The sequence below is a fragment of the Meles meles genome, chromosome 6 (assembly GCF_922984935.1).
Source record: "Meles meles chromosome 6, mMelMel3.1 paternal haplotype, whole genome shotgun sequence".
Classification (NCBI taxonomy): Eukaryota; Metazoa; Chordata; class Mammalia; order Carnivora; family Mustelidae; genus Meles; species Meles meles.
This window is the reverse complement of record NC_060071.1, coordinates 66,447,432-66,467,844: the sequence shown is the minus strand read 5'-3', so window position 1 is coordinate 66,467,844 and position 20,413 is coordinate 66,447,432. Positions and strand designations below refer to the sequence as shown.

Genomic DNA, 20,413 nt, shown 5'->3' with positions numbered 1-20,413 from the left:
CAGATCACAAGTAGGCAGAGAGAGAGAGAGGAGGAAGCAGGCTCCCCACTGAGCAGAGAGCCTGATGTGGGCGTAATCCCCAGACCCTGAGATCATGACCTGAGCCAAAGGCAGAGGCTTTTACCCACTGAGCCACCCAGGCACCCCCATACTTGTTTTCATAGCAACTGCATCGTTTTACATTCCCATTGGCAGTGCCCAAGGATTCCATTTTTTCCACATCCTCACCAACACTTATTTTCTAATTTTTTTAAAAATAGCCATCCTAATGAATGAAGTGGTAGCCCATTGTGGTTTTGATGTGCATTTCCCCAATGATTAGTGACTCTTGAACATCTCTTCCTTTGGCAATGTTTATATCTTCTTTGAGAAATGTTTAAGTCCTCTGTAGTTTTTTAATCATATTTATTTGTTGTTGGAGATAGATACCAGATATATGATGTGCAAATATTTTCTCTCATTCTGTGCATTGCTTTTCTACTCTTTTGATAGTGTCCTTAGAAATTATTGCTAAATCTAATGTATTGAAGCCTTTCCCTATTTTCTTCTAAGAATTTTATAATTTTAGCTCCTGCGTATAGCTTTTTGATTAATTTGGTTAAATTTTGTACATGGTGTAATAGACATGATTTTTATGTCACTTCTATTTTTATGAAAAATGATTAAATTAGTTTTCATTTTTTTGATGCTTATTTAAGAGCAGAATAAGAAAATATCTTGGCAGCATGTTATTTTTACATAATATATAAGCACATCTTGCACAATATAGGATATTATATAGTAGTAATATTAATATATTACTGTGTTTCAAAATTAGATATCAAAAGTTTGCATTGCTAAACTCAGTAAATGTGTATTTCCATCTCATAAGATTCTAAACTTGAAGAGTTAATGAGACAATTAACTGGGTTTATTCTTTTTTGATTTTTCTCTCTCTCTTTTTTTTTTTTTTTATTAATGTTAGGTCTTCATGTGCGTTTAAGCAGGCTGGGAGCTGTTTCAAGACTGCATGAATTTGTGCCTTTTGTAAGTGACTCTATTAAGCGTTGATTTACTTATGTCCTATTTCTTTTTTTTTTTTTTTAATATTTTATTTATTTGACAGAGAGAAATCACAACTAGGCAGAGAGGCAGGCAGAGAGAGAGGAGGAAGCAGGCTCCCTGCGGAGCAGAGAGCCTGATGTGGGGCTCGATCCCAGGACCCTGGGATCATGACCCGAGCCGAAGGCAGAGGCTTTAACCCACTGAGCCACCCAGGTGCCCCGACTTATGTCCTATTTCTAAACACCTCTTGGTTGATGAGAGGGAAGAAAAATTTTGAAACCTACCTGAATTTAGTCCTTTTATGTCTCTCTATAAGTACATTGAAATCTGAATCATAAGAACTTTGAATTACTCATTCAGGTGCATCCATTTTACAGATGAGAGAACTGAGGACTGTGTAGTGCCATAACTTTGAGACACATCCAAGCCCTCTGAAAAATAACAAAATTGCTCATCTGTTTCAGGAGGACTTTCAAGTAGAGGTACTAGTGGAATATCCTTTGCGTTGTCTGGTATTGGTTGCCCAGGTTGTTGCTGAGATGTGGCGAAGAAATGGACTCTCTCTCATTAGCCAGGTATGGCAAGTCCTGTTTACATTTATGAGTATGTTCATTCTCTGATTGTTCTTTCTTTTATTTAATTTTACTTTGTGTCCCTAGATTTTGCTATTTCCTCTTCTCTTATAGAAACTCAGAAATGAAAGTTCTAGCAACCATATAGACTTTTGTTCTTCTATCCTATTGAGTAGATAGATTAAATGAAAGCCAGTAGAAACCTGTCCAATAGTATAGGTCTTTTCTGAAGATTTCCTTACTTGGGGACATGTAGTCTTCCCACCACCCTTTTTTTTGTTTGTTTTTTGTTTTTTGTCTTTTAAACATTTTGGTTATTTATCTGACAGAGAGAGAGAGAGAGAGAGCATGAGCTGGGAGGAAGAGCAAGGGGAGAAGGAGAGAAGCAGGCTCCCCTCTGAGCAGGGAGCCCAATACGGGATTCAGTCCCAGAACTCTGGGATCATGACCTGAGGTGAAGGCAGATGCTTAACCAAACCAACTGAGCCATCCAGGTGCCCCGATTTAGACATTTTAAACTCTGAAGTATTTTCATGCCATATTTCCTGCAAAATCTCACAAATCCCTTAAAATAATTCAGAGATTTACATTTTTTTCCCCACTAAGGTGTTCTTGGAATTTTTCATTTTGAGAAAATTTTAAAAAAGTTTTTGTTGAGGATTCTGTTTAAAATAAAATAATTCTTATAACTTCTGTTCTACCTTTTATTTTATAGGTATTTTATTACCAAGATGTTAAATGCAGAGAAGAAATGTATGATAAAGATATCATTATGCTTCAGGTACCTATTGAAATTACTTTTGATATTTATGTCAACTTTCCTTCTTAGATCCCTTGTAATGAGAAAGATACTATAATTATTTTTAACTTTATTTAAAGTTTTCTTGCTATTAAAAATAAAAATGGAAGGGACTACTACATTATCTTCTGCAGACTGTATACTATTTCTGAAGTCCTACTAGAGACAAATGTTTCTTCATTTAATACATGTAGAACTGTGATGCTGCCTTTCTTTCACAGATTGGTGCATCTTTAATGGATCCCAACAAGTTCTTGTTACTGGTACTTCAGAGGTATGAACTTGCTGATGCTTTTAATAAGACTATATCCACAAAAGACCAGGTAAGAACAGAAATGGGCATGTGAATAAATTCCAAAGGAAATATTTTTGTTAACAATTTTAACCATATTTTGGATTTTTTTTCTTTAGGTATATTTCTTTTTTTTTTTTTTTTTTTTTTTAATATACTAATAATATTTATTTATTTTTTTTTTCAGCATAACAGTATTCATTCTTTTTGCACAACACCCAGTGCTCCATGCAAAACGTGCCCTCCCCATCACCCACCACCTGTTCCCCCAACCTCCCACCCCTGACCCTTCAAAACCCTCAGGTTGTTTTTCAGAGTCCATAGTCTCTTATGGTTCGCCTCCCCTCCCCAATGTCCATAGCCCGCTCCCCCTCTCCCAATCCCACCTCCCCCCAGCAACCCCCAGTTTGTTTTGTGAGATTAAGAGTCACCCTCTCTGGAGATATTAAAGCCCTTTCTGGAGAAATTAAAGAACTAAAGTCTAACCAAGTTGAAATCAAAAAAGCTATTAATGAGGTGCAATCAAAAATGGAGGCTCTCACTGCTAGGATCAATGAGGCAGAAGAAAGAATTAGTGATATAGAAGACCAAATGACAGAGAATAAGGAAGCCGAGCAAAAGAGGGACAAACAGCTACTGGACCATGAGGGGAGAATTCGAGAGATAAGTGACACCATAAGACGAAACAACATTAGAATAATTGGGATTCCAGAAGAAGAAGAAACAGAGAGGGGAGCAGAGGGTCTACTGGAGAGAATCATTGGAGAGAATTTCCCTAATATGGCAAAGGGAACAAGCATTAAAATCCAGGAGATGCAGAGAACCCCCCTCAAAGTCAACAAGAATAGGTCCACACCCCGTCACCTAATAGTAAAATTTACAAGTCTTAGTGACAAAGAGAAAATCCTGAAAGCAGCCCGAGAAAAGAAATCAGTAACATACAATGGTAAAAATATTAGATTGGCGGCAGACTTATCCACAGAGACCTGGCAGGCCAGAAAGAGCTGGCATGATATATTCAGAGCACTCAACGAGAAAAACATGCAGCCAAGAATACTCTATCCAGCTAGGCTATCATTGAAAATAGAAGGAGAGATCAAAAGCTTCCAGGACAAACAAAAACTGAAAGAATTTGCAAACACCAAACCAGCTCTCCAGGAAATATTGAAAGGGGTCCTCTAAGCAAAGAGAGAGCCTAAAAGTAGTAGATCAGAAAGGTACAGAGACAATACACAGTAACAGTCACCTTACAGGCTAATAATGGCACTAAATTCATATCTCTCAATAGTTACCCTGAATGTTAATGGGCTAAATGCCCCAATCAAAAGACACAGGGTATCAGAATGGATAAAAAAACAAAACCCATCAGTATGTTGCCTACAAGAAACTCATTTTAGACGCGAAGACACCTCCAGATTTAAAGTGAGGGGGTGGAAAACAATTTACCATGCTAATGGGCATCAGAAGAAAGCTGGGGTGGCAATCCTTATATCAGATCAATTAGATTTTAAGCCAATCTTTAGGTATATTTCTAAAAATCACACATATACATACAACATGTATATCTATCTACATATGCACACATACACTCTTTAAAAAATTAGACACTATAGATTAATAATAAGAAAAATCACGTGAAACAGCCTACCTCCTAGAAATGATCACTTTTTTTTTTTTTTAAGATTTTATTTATTTATTTGACAGACAGAGATCACAAGTAGGCAGAGAGGCAGGCTGAGAGAGAGAGAGGAGGAATCAGGCTGTCCGCAGAGCAGAGAGCCCGATGCGGGGCTCGATCCCAGGACCCTGGGATCATGACCTGAGCCGAAGGCAGAGGCTTTAACCCACTGAGCCACCCAGGCACCCCAATCACTTTTTTTTTTTACATGTTATTAGTTAACACAGTGCAGTATTGGTTTCTAGAGTAGAATTCACTGATTCATCACTAATACACAATACCCAGTGCTCATCACAAGTGCCCTGTTTAAGACCCATCACCCATCTAGTCCATCCCCTCCATCAACCCTTTGTTTGTTCTCTAGCATTAAGAGTCACTTATGGGGGCACCTGGGCAGCTCAGAAGTTGAGCGTCTGCCTTTGACTTGAGTTGTGATTCCAGGGTCCTGGGATTGAGCCCCGCATTGGGCTCCCTGCTCTGTGAGCCTGCCTCTCCCTTTCTAACTCCCCTTGCTTGTGTTCCCTCCCTTGCTGTGTCTCTCTCTGTCAAATAAATAAATAAAATCTTTAGGGGAAAAAAAAGAGTCATTTATGGCAGGTATCTGTGATTCATTCGGTTAAGTGTCTGCCTTTGGCTCAGGGTTCTGGGATCAAGCCCCTCATTGGGCTCCCTGCTTAGCGGGGAAGCCTGCTTCTCCCTCTGTCTGCCACTCCCCCTGCTTGTGCTTTCTCCCTCTCTGTCTCTGTGTCAAATAAATAAAATCTTAAAAAAAAAAAAAGTCACTTTTGACTTGGTTCCCTCTCTCCTTTTTGTTTTCTGCCTTCCCATATGCTCATCTGTTTTCTTTTTTAAATTCCCCAAATGAGTGAGATCATATGGTATTTGTCTTTCTCTGACTGACTTATTTCATTTAGCATAATACACTCTAGCTCCATCCACATTGTTGGCAGGATTTCATTCTTTTTGATGGCTAAATAATATTCCATTGTGCATCTTCTTTATCCTTTTATCAGTTGATGGACATATGGGCAATTTGGCTATTGTTGATAATGCTGCTATAAACATCAGGGTGCATATTCCCCTTCAAATCTGTAATTTTTATTGTTTGGGTAAATACCTTGTAGTGCAATTGCTGGATCATACAGTAGTTCTATTTTTAACTTTTTGAGGAACCTCCGAACAGCTCTGGAGTGGCTGTACCCATGTGCATTCCCACCAACAGTGCAAGAGGGTTCCCCTTTATCCACATCCTTGCCAACACCCATTGTTTCTTGTGTTGTTAATTTTAACATTCTGTCCGGCGTGAGGTGGTATCTCATCATGGTTTTGATTTGTATTTTCCTGATGATGAGTGATGTTGATCTTTTCCTGTGTCTGTTAGCCATCTGGATATCTTCTTTGGAAAAATGTCTCCTCATGTCTTCTGCCCATTTTTTTTTTTTAAATTTTTAAAGATTTTCGTTTATTTATTTTCTCGGGGGGCGGGGGAAGAGCACAAGCGGGGGTAGCAGCAGGCAGAGGGAGAGGGAGAAACAGGCTCCCCGCTGAGCAGGGAGCTGATGTGGGGTTCGATCCCAGGACCCTGGGATCATGACTTGATTGGAAGGCAGATGCTTAACCGACTGAGCCACCCAGGTGCCCCTCTTCTGCCCATTTCTTAACTGGATTATTTGATTTGGGGGGGGGGTTGAATTTAAGTTCTTTGTAGATTTTGAATACTAACCCTTTATCAGATATGTCATTTGCAACTATCCCATTCTGAAAGCTGCCTTTTAGTTTTGCTAAATGTTTCTTTCGCTGTACAGAAGCTCTTATCTTGATGAAGTCCCAGTAGTTCAGTTTTGTTTTTGTTTCCCTTGCTTTTGGTCACATGTCTAATAAGTTGCTATGGCAGAGATCAAAGAGATTTCTGCCTGCGTTTCCCTCTAGGATTTTGATGGTTTCCTGTCTCACATTAAGGTCTTTGATCCATTTTTTTTCCCCTTTTTATTAATTTTTTCAGCGTAACAGTATTCATTCTTTTTGCACAACACCCAGTGCTCCATGCAAAACGTGCCCTCCCCATCACCCACCACCTGTTCCCCCAACCTCCCACCCCTGACCCTTCAAAACCCTCAGGTTGTTTTTCAGAGTCCATAGTCTCTTATGGTTCGCCTCCCCTCCCCAATGTCCATAGCCCGCTCCCCCTCTCCCAATCCCACCTCCCCCCAGCAACCCCCAGTTTGTTTTGTGAGATTAAGAGTCATTTATGGTTTGTCTCCCTCCCAATCCCATCTTGTTTCATTTATTCCATTTTTAATTTATTTTTCTGTATGGTGTAGGAAAGTGGTCCAGTTTCATTCTTCTGGATGATGCTGTCCAGTTTTCCCAACACAATTTAAGAGACTGTCTTTCTTCTCTCTCTCTTTTTTTAAAGATTGTATTTATTTGAGAGAGAGAGAGAGAGAGCATGAGAGGAGAGAAGGTTAGAGGGAGAAGCAGACTCCCTGGGGAGCTGGGAGTCCAATGCAGGACTTGATCCCGGGACTCCAGGATCACGACCTGAGCCGAAGGCAGTTGCTTAACCAACTGAGCCACCCAGGCCCCTAAGAGACTTTTTCTATTGAATATTCTTTTATGCTCTGTTGAAGATTATTTGACCATAGAGTTGAGAGTCATTATTGGGTTTTCTCTTCTGTTCCATTGAACTATGTGTCTTTTTTTGTGCCAATTACCATATTGTCTTGATGACAATAGGTTGTAATATAGCTTGAAATCTGGAATCATGATACCTCCAGTTTTGTTTTTCCTTTTCAGAATTGCTTTGGTTCTTTGGGGTCTTTTGTGGATCCATACAAATTTTAGGATTGTTTGTTCTATCTCTGAAAAATGCTTGTGGTATTTTGATAGGGATTGCATTAAATGTGTAGATTGCTTTGGGTAGTATAGACATTTGAATTATGTTTGTTCTTCTAATCCATGAGCATGGAATGCCTTTCCATTTCTTTGTATCCTTTTCAATTTCTTTCACAAATGTTTCTATAGTTTTCAGAGTACAGACCTTTTACTTCTATAGTTAGATTTATTCCTAGGTATCTTCTTGTTTGCAGTGCATTTGCAGATGGGATTGATTCCTTGATTTCTTCTTCTGCTGCTTCATTGTTGATGTATGGAAATGCAACACATTTCTGCACATTGATTTTATATCCTGCGACTTTACTGAATTTGGAAATGATCACTTAAGTTTTGGTGTCTTGTTTGTTTTTAACCCCAAAATTGGATCATTTTGTATGTGCTATTTGTAATTTGCTTTCTCTTCTTAATGAGATATTGTGCTATATGTTTTCTTGTCATTAAATAAATATACAAGCACATCATTTTTTACATCATAATTTTTTTTAAGATTATTTATTTATTTGACAGAGAGAGACAGCGACAAGAGGGAACACAAGTTGGGGAGTGGGAGAGGGAGAAACAGGCTTCTCACTGAGCAGGGAGCCCAACTTGGGGCTCGACCCCAGAACCCTGGGACCTTGACCTGAGCGGAAGTCAGATGCTTAATGACTGAGCCACCCAGACACCCCTACATCATAATTTTTAATGGCTGTGTATTATTGTACTATATGATTACATTATACCTTAGTCCTCTGTTGTTGAAGAGGTTTTCTAGTGTTTTGGTCTCAGAAATCTCTCTGAACCTTACGGTTTAAATACTTGCCTAATTATTCTGTTAAGATAACTTTTTAGAAGTAGATTTGCCAATGAAAACAGTGTGCGCTTTCTTAAGACTCTTAATACAGATTGTCAAATTGCTCTTGGAAAAGTCGCTCAGATTTACCCTACCACTGTGTACATCTGTAATGACACTGGTATTTTTTTTTTTTAAAGATTTTATTTATTTATTTGACAGATAGAGATCACAAGTAGGGAGAGAGAGAGAGAGAGGAGGAAGCAGGCTCCCTGCCAAGCAGAGAGCCCGATGCGGGGCTCGATCCCAGGACCCTGGGATCATGACCTGAGCGAAAGGCAGAGGCTTTAACCCACTGAGCCACCCAGGCGCCCCATGACACTGGTATTTTTAATCTTCATTGAAGCAGTAGGTGAAAGCTGGTCTTTCATTTGTAAGTGTAGTTCTTTAATTAGCGGTGAGGCTGATCATGTTTTCTTGATTATTGGCCTTTTCCTCCCCCCTTTCTGATAGTAAATTATCTTTCTAGTCCTTCAACCTTTTTCTGTTTTTGTCACAGTTCTTGTTTAATAAGGATATTCTTCATTTATTGTTACATTTCTCACAATTTATTATTTGTTGTCCTATACATTTTCATTAAACCTTTATTGCTTTGAAATGTGATATGAGCTTATAAAGGAGTCCTTACCTTACTTTGAATTCATGAATCATGTTATTTTATGCTTTTACATTAGAAGTTAGTTGCAAAGGACCAAAGTTGCAAAGGACTAAAATATAAAGCTAATTTTTAGTCATTTTATACTCAGTGACAAATGAGTATCTAATTTGCTACATTGCTTAAGTAAGAGGTGGATTAAGGAAAGCTACTGTCACTGTAACTGGGATCTATAATTTGAAGCCACTGTCCCACCAGCCCAGATAAGAAGGAAGTCATTAGAATTATTTTATTGACTTAAGGCTGTATGGCAATGATCATGAAAACAGTAATATTTTTATTGAGTTATTACTTGCCAGATATTGTGAACCTTATGGAATTTGATGTCAGAAAAGGGAATTATTCACCTAATAATCTGTTGTAGTCTGGAAGAAAATACTGGACTGCATAGGCCATAAGCCTGATCCAGAAATCTATGTCTTATGAAAGCTTTTGGTTCATAATGTAACTAATTTCTCCTTTTTTGATTCAATAGGATTTGATTAAACAATATAATACATTAATAGAGGAAATGCTTCAAGTCCTCATCTATATTGTAGGTAAGATTAAAACATGTTTGAAATAGGATATGAGTTCTTTTTAAAGAGAACATTAATAAAAACTATAATTTATCATTTTACTCGTCTCCCAAACATAGCATAGAATATTAGAGATTGATGTGACTAATATGAGTGATATATTTAGAGACCCAGCTTTTGAAAAAGCACAGCTCTATTATATCTTTATTTTTCAATACCTGATTTATAATTGGTCTTGATGTAGAGGTCTGGAATACCATTATCAAATGTAGATGAAAAATATTTATACATTGAGTGCTAAAAATCTTATTTACATATGAAATTTCAGTATAAAATAGGTCTAAATAAAATATATTTTCATCATGTCATTCTGTTAAATTACTTTGTGCAAATATTAGCCATACTTTTATTTTTTTATCTTCTATTTTATAGTCTGTTGGTTTTATCAGCTAAGTGAAAGTTCTTAACTTCTCATTCTAGCTGTTATTTCTTACTTTACTGCAGCAGACATGGCTTTACATTAGTAGTTCTTAGTGAGGATTCTAGCCATTAACTAAATCTGAAAACATGGGTTCATTTTACTTGTTGTGAAAGAGTTAATTATTTACTGGCTGCTTGTCTCAGCAGGAAGTATGATAAACCTTCATTGCTAAATGAGAAGGAAATGTGTAAAAGATTTTTAAATTAATCCTATGCTTTATTAAATTATAAAAACTTGAGGGAAATTTTAATGTTTGTTCTTGGGATGCTATATGAAGAATTTCTAGTACTGTATTGTTTTTACTATTTTATGTTTTTACTGTTTTATTATTGCTACTATTATTTTTCTGTTATAGTATTTATCCAGATTTATTGGGTTTTTCCTCCTATGTGATTTGATTTTTAGTTCACACTTGCTATATTCTTGAGTATAGTAAGTTCATTGCTTTCAGGAGTCAACATTTAATATATATCATTTATATATGTATAATTAACATATATATAATTATATAATGTTCTATAGTAATTACATGTTATATTATACATTGTATTATTAGTTATTTATATGTTATATTATTATATATTATACATTATTTTTATTTATAATATGTTAATTATCTAGAACATGCCATCTGTATTCTTTAGGTCTCAGAGTCCTGATTTGTAAAATTTGAGGCTAATCTGTATGGTCTCTAAAGTTCCTTCTAACACTGAACTTCTGGGGGATTGTTTTAGTAAAGAAAATTGAAAGTTACAAAGTGCTTTACATATGTTAAGAGGATTGATCTGTTTGAAATGAATTTTTTTCACAAAAAGTCATTCTTTGGCTAATGTGTAGAATTTATCAAATCTCTTAGGCAAAAGTTTTCTGTCGTTATAAATATCACAGGACTTGGTATATATGTTGTTTTGAAAATCAGTGGTGACATAAGGCCAGGTACTGTAGGCCTTCTTTAGGCAATTAGAATTAGATGATATGACACCAGTGAAGTTCCATAGTTAACTTAGCTATTTTTCTGTCTCCATTTGGCAGTTTATTGAAATGAAAAATGGAAACGTGATCATGTAGGCATTAGCAACACCAGTCATTCCTGACACATATTATTTTAAGTATTTTGTTTTTGAGTCTTCACTGTTCTTTCTTAAAATAATAAGTAGAGACAAAATTGAAGAAGGTCTAGAAAAGCTCTTGTTCAACAATGGCCACTGCTATTTCAGTGCCATGTACTTTGTTTTTTGATTTAGAAACACATGCTAATTTAATTGAGGGGCCTTGTTTATAATGTGTGAGTATGTGTATGTATACTTATGTGTGTTTGTATTTGTATAAATTACAAGAAATCCTGTGTTCTTTAGATCTCTTCATTTCTCTTCCTCTGACTTTTACATAAAGACTTGTTCAGATTTTAGGAACCTGCGCAAATAATTTTTGGTCCCTCTCTGATGGACTTACTGCCTTGTTCTGTGTATAAGTATTCCTGGTAGAAGAAATTTAAACAGAAAATACTTGTTTTACTTTTTCTTTTCATTGTTTGTATTAGGAGAGCGTTATGTACCTGGAGTGGGAAATGTAACCAAAGAAGAGGTCACAATGAGAGAAATTATTCACTTGCTTTGTATTGAACCCATGCCACATAGTGCCATTGCCAAAAATTTACCTGAGAATGTAAGTCCAATATTGTTTTTTACTCCATTCACCTTAAGATAGAATATTTTTTTCCTTTTTTGTTAATTGGAAACTACTTTGAAGTTTGAAGAAAACCTATTTGGCAAGTTTTGCAGATCTACAACTATCCATTCTTTAGTGGTATAAACTTTAATTCTGGACTTTTGGGTAGGAACATTTTAGAAACATTATAGCTGTTTGGAAACATCTTAGAACAAGAAACTCCTTGACTTTTTGTTTACCTTAAAATAAAATTTCTCTAGAGAAAAAGGGAGCTCCAGGAAGTACTATTTGGGTAGTGTATTAGTCTGGATCTTCCAAGATGCAGACAGATGTCAAGATAAAACATGTAAGGGTTTATTAGGAATGTTGCCTGTGAGAGAAAATGGTGAGGGAGTTTGGAAAAGCTGGGGGAGCCATCAGACTGACAGGACTGATTCCAGGAGATGGAAAGAAGGTAGGTTAGATAGAAGCATTCTAGACTACTGGTAATCTACTCCAGGCTTGACGTCTTCCTCTATCCCAGAGTGAGTCTGCGTTAGTGTCTCTGCTACCTCTGGTGCCTTCAGTGTCATTCTCAGGGCCACCACAGGTGATACTTACATTTTTGTGTATACTGATAATCAAAGTAGTAGTCCTAAAGACTATGAGTCTCCTATTTCTTTTTTTTTTTTTTGAGTCTCATATTTCTAATTATGAATTAGAACAGTGATTTTTTTTAATTTTAATTTTTTAAAAAATTTTTAAAAGATTTTATTTATTTGACAGAGAGAGAGAGAGATCACAAGTAGGCAGAGAAGCAGGCTGAGGGGGAGGAAGAAGTAAGCTCCCCGCCCAGCAGAGAGCCCAGTATGGGGCTCGATCCCAGGACCTGGGATCATGACCTGAACTGAAGGCAGAGGCTTAACCCACTGAGCCATCTAACGCACCTAGAACAATGATTCTTCTTTTTTTTTTTTTTTTTTTTTAATATTTTATTTATTTGACAGAGAGAAATCACAGCTAGGCAGAGAGGCAGGCAGAGAGAGAGGAGGAAGCAGGCTCCCCGCGGAGCAGAGAGCCTGATGTGGGGCTCGATCCCAGGACCCTGGGATCATGACCTGAGCGGAAGGCAGAGGCTTTAACCCACTGAACCACCCAGGTGCCCCTAGAACAATGATTCTTAAAAGAGGATTAGATTTATCTACTATCAAGGTGTTCTGGAGAAGCAGAGAGATAAGCTTGGACTATTGGTCATTTTTCCCAGAAAATATTTGTATCTTTTTCCAGTTCCATTCTTAACTGATTCTCAAACTAACCATTTGGCATAACACCTTTCTAATTTCTGTATATCCATCCACAAATTTTATAATTATTAATACATTTTAAGACTAAATTACTTTTTATTTATTTATTTAAATTTTATTTATTTATTTGACAGACAGAGATCACAAGTAGGCAGGGGGGGCGGGGGGAAGCACGTCCCTGCTGAGCAGAGAGCCCAATGTGGGGCTTGATCCCAGGACCCTGAGATCGACCTGAGCCGAATGCAGAGGCTTTAATCCACTGAGCCACCCAGGCGCCCTGAGACCAAATTACTTTTTTTAAGATTTATTTATTTGAGAGAGAGCTCATTAGCATAAGAGTGGGGGAGGGGTAGATGGAGAGAATCCTCAAGCAGACTCCCCACCAAGTGCAGATTCCAATGTGGGGTCCAGTCTCATGACCTAAAAGATCATGACCTGAGCTGAAATCCAGCTCACCCAGGTGCCCCTAAATTACATTTTTTCTTAGCATCTTTCTAGGCAATCCTATCAGTGAATTAGTAGGTTTAGATTCTGGATTTTTTTTTCCTAATTCATATTAAAATAATTCAAAATTTTAAGAATATATAACTGTGTGCAACGTAAAATAATTTCACATACCACTAGTGATGTACATACCATACTTTGCAAAAAGAAAGCTTTAGGGCATACTCTAACTTCATTGCTTATCCCAAGTGCAGTATTTTTTTTTTTAAAGATTTTATTTATTTATTTGTCAGAGAGAGAGAGAGCACAAGCAGGCATTGTGGCATGTAGAGGCAGAGAGAGAAGCAGGCTCCCCACCGAGCATGGAGCCCGATGCAGGACTCAATCCCAGGACTCTGGGATCATGACCTGAGCCAAAGGCAGCAGCTCAACTGACTGAGCCACCCAGGCGTCCCCCAAGTGCATTATTTTTAAAGGAGGTTAAATATCATAATTTTTACACAACTATGGGAATCTGTGAGCTTGCTTTGGTATCTTGATTTTGTTCTTATCCTGATTTTAAATGACTTCATAAAAAAAAATTACTCAATTAAGGAAAAGTTCCAGCCAATCAGAAAATTATTATAATGCAGAAGCCAGAATACATTTGGGCATCTACATGTGTTTTGCTCTAGGTCCCATTTATGTTATAACCTTGGTTTTAGGCATTGGAATAGCATGGACATGTGCTTAAATGATGTGGATGATGAACAAATTACATAAAGGAAAGCTCTTTTTCTCTGAACTGTTGGGCAGGTGTGTGTGTGTGTCTGTATGTATATACATATGGGGGCAGACTTAGATAAAATTTCTTCTGTAAGCAGTTTATTTATAGATTTTATTTCTGTTAAGAAATTGGTTCCTCAAAACAAAGCTAATTGGCTTCAGACCTCATTTTTTTTAATATTAGAAGTTGATCTTTGTTTATTGCTTACAAAGTACTTCCAGAATGTTGTTGAAATGTATTTCAGTTCACAATAAGAGAAGGAAAAGTCATAACATGAAGGTAAAAATGACAAAAATATTGTTTCAACAGGAAAATAATGAAACTGGCTTAGAGAATGTCATTAACAAAGTGGCCACATTTAAGTAAGTACTTAATATTTATGCTTATTCTGAGAGGTGGACCAATCTTTGTTCTTGTACTTTGGATACTTTGTAGAAGCTCTGAATTCCTTGCCTGAACTCCCAAGAACAAGAACGGGGTACAGATTAAAAAGGGTGAAAATGAGAGGCACACAATAAGCACTTGGTATGTGTTTGTTGAAGAAATGAGTATCTTTGACAGGTGTATGAGAAATACTCATTTATGATACTAAATGACTTAGATGATAAGACAGTTGACCCTTCAAAATGGGCTTGAATAGCATGGGTCCACTTATACCTGGAGTTTTTTTACAGTACAGTACTATAAGTATATTTTCTCTTCATTCTGATTTTCTTAAAAACATTTTCTTTCTTCCAGCTTACTTTATTATAGAATACAGTATATAATACATCTAACATAAAAAATATATGTATCAATCGCCTGTTTATGTTATTAGCAAGGCTCCTGGTCAGTAGTAGGCTATTAATAGTTCAGTTTTCTATTGATAAAAGAAATAGAAGATGAACAAACAAATAGATATTCCATGCTCGTGGATTGGAAGAATTAATATTTTTAAATGTCCAGATAATTCAAAGCAATCTGTAGATTCAGTGCAATCCCTGTCGAAATACCAAAGCATTTTTCACAAAACTGGAACAGATAATACTAAAAGTTGTATGAAACCACAAAAGACAAATAGCCAAAGAAATCTTAAGAAGAACAAAGCTAGAGGTATCACAATTCCAGATTTCAAGGTACACAGCAAAGATAGTAACCAAAACGAAAATCAAAACCATAAAAAACAGCACGTGTTGGTGGATGTGGAGAAAAAGGAACCTTCTCATACTGTTGGTGGGAATGCAAACTTGTGCAGCCACTCTGGAGAACAGTTTGGAGGTTCCTCAAAAAGTTAAAAGTAGAACTACCTTATGATCCAGTAATCGCAGTACTGGATATTTACCCAAAAAGTACAGAAACACTAATTCAAAGGAATACGTGCACCCCATGTTTATTGCAGCATTACTTATAATAGCCAAATTATGGAAGCAGCCCAAGTATCCATCGATAGATGAATGGAAAAACAAGAGGTGGTATTACTCAGCCATAAAAAAGAATGAAATTGGGCACCTGGGTGACTTATTCGTTAAGCGTCTTCCTTCAGCTCAGGTCATGAACGCAGGGTCCTGGGATCGATGCCCACATTGGGCTCCCACTGGAAGCCTGCTTCTCCCTCTCCCAGTCCCCCTGCTTGTGTTCCCTCTCTCTGTGCCTTTCTGCCAAATAAATAATAAATAAAATCTTAAAAAAAAAAAGAATGAAATCTTGCCATTTGCTGCAACATAGCCAGAGCTAGAGAGTATATAATGCCAAGTGAAATAAGTCAGTCAGAGAAAGACAGATACCATATGATCTCACTCATATGTGGAATTTAAGAAATAAAACAAATGAAAAAAGGGGTAAAGAGAGAGAGAGAAACCAAGAAACAGACTTGAAAACAGAGAACAAACTGGCGATTGCCAGAGGGAAGCTTGGTGGGGGATGGGTGAAATAGATGATGGGGAGATTAAGGAGTGCACTGGTGAAGAGCACTAGGTGTTGCATGGAATTGTTGAACCACTGTATTTTACACCTGAAACCAATATAACACTGTTAAGTATACTGGAAGAAAACTAATTTTTAAAAAATGGTATGCTACTGGCACAAAACAGGCACATAGATCGATGGAATAGAAAAGAGAGCCCAGAAGTAAACGCACAATTATATGGTCAGTTAAGCTATGGCAAAGGAGGCAAGAATATACAATGGGGGAAAACATAGTCTCCTCAGTAAGTGATATTGAGAAAAAATTAGACAACTTGATATAAAAGAATGAAACTGGACACTACCTTTTAACAACATACACAAAAATAAACATAGCATGATAAAAGACTCTAATGTGAGACCTAACACCATAAAAATCCTAGAAGAGAACACAGGCAGTAATTTCTCTGACATTGGCCATAGCAGCATTTTTATAAATATCTCCTGACGGGGGCACCTGGGTGGCTCAGTGGGTTAAGCCGCTGCCTTCGGCTCAGGTCATGATCCCAGGGTTCTGGGATCGAGCCCCACATCGGGCTCTCTGCTCTTCAGGGAGTCTGCTTCCTCCTCTCTCTCTGCCTGCCTCTCTGCCTACTTGTGATTTCTGTCAAATAAATAAATAAAATATTAAAAAATAAATAAATAAATAAATAAATATCTCCTGACAAGTGAAACAAAAGCAGAAATAAACTATTGAGAGATGACATTAAAATAAAAAGCAAACAATCCAATCAAGAAATGGGCAGAGGACATGAACAGACATTTCTGCAAAGAAGACATCCAGATGGCCAACAGACACATGAAAAAGTGCTCCACGTCACTCGGCATCATGGAAATACAAATCAAAACCACAATGAGATACTACCTCACACCAGTCAGAATGGCTAAAATTAACAAGTCAGGAAATGACAGATGCTGGCGAGGATGCAGAGAAAGGGGAACCCTCCTTCACTGTTGGTGGGAATGCAAGCTGGTGCAACCACTCTGGAAAACAGCATGGAGGTTCCTCAAAATGTTGAAAATAGAACTACCCTATGACCCAGCAATTGCACTACTGGGTATTTACCCTAAAGATACAAACATAGTGATCTGAAGGGGCACGTGTACCCGAATGTTTATAGCAGCAATGTCTACAATAGCCAAACTATGGAAAGAACCTAGATGTCCATCAACAGATGAATGGATAAAGAAGATGTGGTATATATACACAATGGAATACTATGCAGCCATCAAAAGAAATGAAATCTTGCCATTTGCGACGACGTGGATGGAACTAGAGCGTATCATGCTTAGTGAAATAAGTCAATCGGAGAAAGACAACTATCATATGATCTCCCTGATATGAGGACATGGAGAAGCAACATGGGGGGGTAGGGGGATAGGAGAAGAATAAATGAAACAAGATGGGATTGGGAGGGAGACAAACCATAAATGACTCTTAATCTCACAAAACAAACTGAGGGTTGCTGGGGGGAGGTGGGATTGGGAGAGGGGGAGCGGGCTATGGACATTGGGGAGGGGAGGCGAACCATAAGAGACTATGGACTCTGAAAAACAACCTGAGGGTTTTGAAGGGTCAGGGGTGGGAGGTTGGGGCAACCTGAGGGTTTTGAAGGGTCAGGGGTGGGAGGTTGGGGGAACAGGTGGTGGGTAATGGGGAGGGCACGTTTTGCATGGAGCACTGGGTGTTGTTCAAAAAGAATGAATACTGTTACGCTGAAAAAATAAATAAAATGGAAATTAAAAAAATAAATAAATAAATAAATAAAACAGAAAAAAAAATAAAAATAAAAAGCTTTCGCACAGTGAAGGAAATCATCAACAAAACAAAAACAGTATACATTTGAATGGGAGATTTTATAATTCTTTGATTCTTTGAGATACATGAGATGGAAATAAGATTTTAAGTGGATCAATTCTTGAAATTCAAAAAATTCCTATTGGCAGTGAATTTCTTTTTATATAATATATTCATAAATAAATTACTAGCTTTAAATAACTTAAAATAGGATGTAGCTTTTTTTATGGTTTAGTAATAACATATTTCACTTAAAAATTCAGTAGAAACCAAAAGCTGTTTAATGTGCTGAACAAATATGATGTATTCCTTTTGGCTTTGATGCTTTTCCTTATAGTACTGTATAAATGATTCAAACCTGCTTTTTCTTTCTTTCTTTTCTTTTTTTTTTAAAGATTTATTTGTTAGGGAGAGAGAGTTTGAACTTGTTCACACATAGGGGGATGGGCAGAGGGAGACAGAGAATCTCAAGCAGACTCCCCGCTGAGCACAAGCCGAACACAAGGCTCCATCTTACAACCCTGAGATCATGACCTGAGCCAAAATCAAGAGTTGGAAGCTTAATGACTGAGCCACCCAGGTGTCCCAACACTGTACTTTCATCTACAATTTGGTATCTCACTACCATTTTAGAAAGTCTTAGCAAATTAAGTAGGGCATGAGATCGGGACTGTATAATATAAACTTCCTCAGATTTACTTAAATTTCTTAATTATGAAACACAACTTGGCTGTTATCAAGACTTTGAGCTTGCAATGTAGGTTTTTAGTTTTACTGTTGGAATAAAATTAGTCATTTCCGTTTAAGCAAGCTAATTGATAAATGATCATACTAATTCTAGATTTTGACAGTTTGATTAATTTTTAGGTTCTTATTATGTCAATATTTTATGCTACAAGAGCACTGTAGTACATCTCTATATTTCTCTTTAGGAAACCAGGTGTGTCAGGCCATGGAGTTTATGAACTGAAAGATGAATCATTGAAAGACTTCAACATGTACTTTTATCATTATTCCAAAACGCAGCATAGCAAGGTAGGAAAAGATATCCTCTTCAGTAAATAAGCCTTAAATGCTTTATGGTTCCTAACTCCACAGAAAATTTCTTGGTTTTTCTGTAGTTTCATACTGATTCTCACCAATAGAGGCCATTATCTCACCCAAGAAACTGAAATTGAATCAGTAATGTTGTCTAGTGTACAGGGAACATTTAAATTTTTCTGATTTACTAGAAATAATCCTTTATCACTGTGTCATGGGGAGGAGGATTCGGTCAAGAATCCTGTACTTCATTTGGTGTCATGTTTCTGTAGTCCCATTTAATTTGGGGTAATCTTTTTGCCTTTTTTGTCTTTCATAATACTGCTATTTATCTGTAGAGTACACGCTATTGATCTTTTAAAATACCCTACATTTTGGATATGCCTGATTGTATTCTCATGGTTAGATTTAAGTTAAACTTTTTGGGGCAAGAGTATTACATAGTTAACAAGTTGTTTCACACGAGTAGGCACATAATGTCTGTTTGTCCCATTAAGGGTAATGCTAAGTTTGATCATTTAGGGTGATATTTGGACTTGTCCTTATAAATATGAATGAATAATTTCTAGCCCATAGTATGATGCCCTGAATAAACAATAGGCACTGAAAGAGTACTGTGGACTGAAAGAATGGGGAGTAAAGTCTTGAGGAGGGATGTTACTCATCTGGTTTATAGTGACTTCCTAGGATAGTCATTTTATTTCTGGCACAAGGTAACATTTTGAATACATACTTAGTATGTGTTTTGGTGGGCTCCTGGATCTTTCTTGCTTGCTTCAAAATATCCCATTTGTTTCATGTTTGCCAAACAATATATTTAAAGTTGCTGGTTTTTTGTTTGTTTGTTTGTTTTTTGATACGTAGGCAGAACATATGCAGAAAAAAAGGAGAAAACAAGAAAACAAAGATGAAGGTAAAAAGTGAGATTCTGAATTGACTCATTTTTTAAGATTTTTTTTTTTTTTTTTTTTTGAGAGAGAGAGCGAGCAGGGGGTGGGGTAGAGGGGGAGGGAGAGAGACAAGCCGACTCCACTCTGAGTGCAGAACCTAATGAAGGGCTCAGTCTCACAGGCCTGAGATCCTGAGCCAAAATCAAGAATCAGATGCGGAACGAGCTGAACCTCCTAGGTGCCCCAGAACGGACTATTTTTGACTATTTTCTGTGGTTTTTATATCAGCAAAGCATATGGTGTTTTTCATTTTTGTTTTCGTTGTTTTTTAAGGGTGGGCAACTAGTGGAAGTACAAAGAATCCGTTAATTCTTTTCCTCATATTAAGATATGACTTATACAATGACAATAGAGTTTTTTAATTTATAGCAAATAGAGTTTATTTTGGGTGACTGATATAGTAACTTATGTTCAGTGCTTTAAAGGTAACAAAAATCGTGTGTTGTTTTGCATGTAATATGTGATTTTGACATATGCAATTTAGCATGTAGGATAACCCAAATAAAAATTACTTGTCTCCTGCTGTCCATCTCCCATCATTATAGCGTTACCACCTCCACCACCTCCTGAATTCTGCCCTGCTTTCAGCAAAGTGGTTAACCTTCTCAACTGTGATATCATGATGTACATTCTCAGGACCATATTTGAGCGGGCAATTGACACAGATTCTAACTTGTGGACTGAAGGAATGCTTCAGATGGTATGTATACTTGAAATATTTTTTCTACTTCCAAAATTATCTCTACATGATAGGGT

At 37.1% G+C, this 20,413-nt stretch overlaps 1 protein-coding gene across 2 annotated transcripts in view; it reads left to right on the top strand.

Annotated features, from left to right (window-relative positions):
* UBR1 (ubiquitin protein ligase E3 component n-recognin 1) overlaps nucleotides 1–20,413 on the top strand; it is a 142,904-nt gene that overhangs the window by 59,716 nt on the left and 62,775 nt on the right. For both annotated transcript variants that reach the window (XM_046007386.1, XM_046007385.1), the window contains exons 16-25: nucleotides 965–1,026; nucleotides 1,509–1,619; nucleotides 2,332–2,397; nucleotides 2,637–2,738; nucleotides 9,243–9,306; nucleotides 11,307–11,431; nucleotides 14,237–14,289; nucleotides 18,599–18,701; nucleotides 19,572–19,620; nucleotides 20,203–20,357. In XM_046007386.1, the coding sequence (XP_045863342.1) occupies nucleotides 965–1,026; nucleotides 1,509–1,619; nucleotides 2,332–2,397; nucleotides 2,637–2,738; nucleotides 9,243–9,306; nucleotides 11,307–11,431; nucleotides 14,237–14,289; nucleotides 18,599–18,701; nucleotides 19,572–19,620; nucleotides 20,203–20,357 (890 nt within the window). The remainder of the gene's footprint in view (nucleotides 1–964; nucleotides 1,027–1,508; nucleotides 1,620–2,331; nucleotides 2,398–2,636; nucleotides 2,739–9,242; nucleotides 9,307–11,306; nucleotides 11,432–14,236; nucleotides 14,290–18,598; nucleotides 18,702–19,571; nucleotides 19,621–20,202; nucleotides 20,358–20,413) is intronic.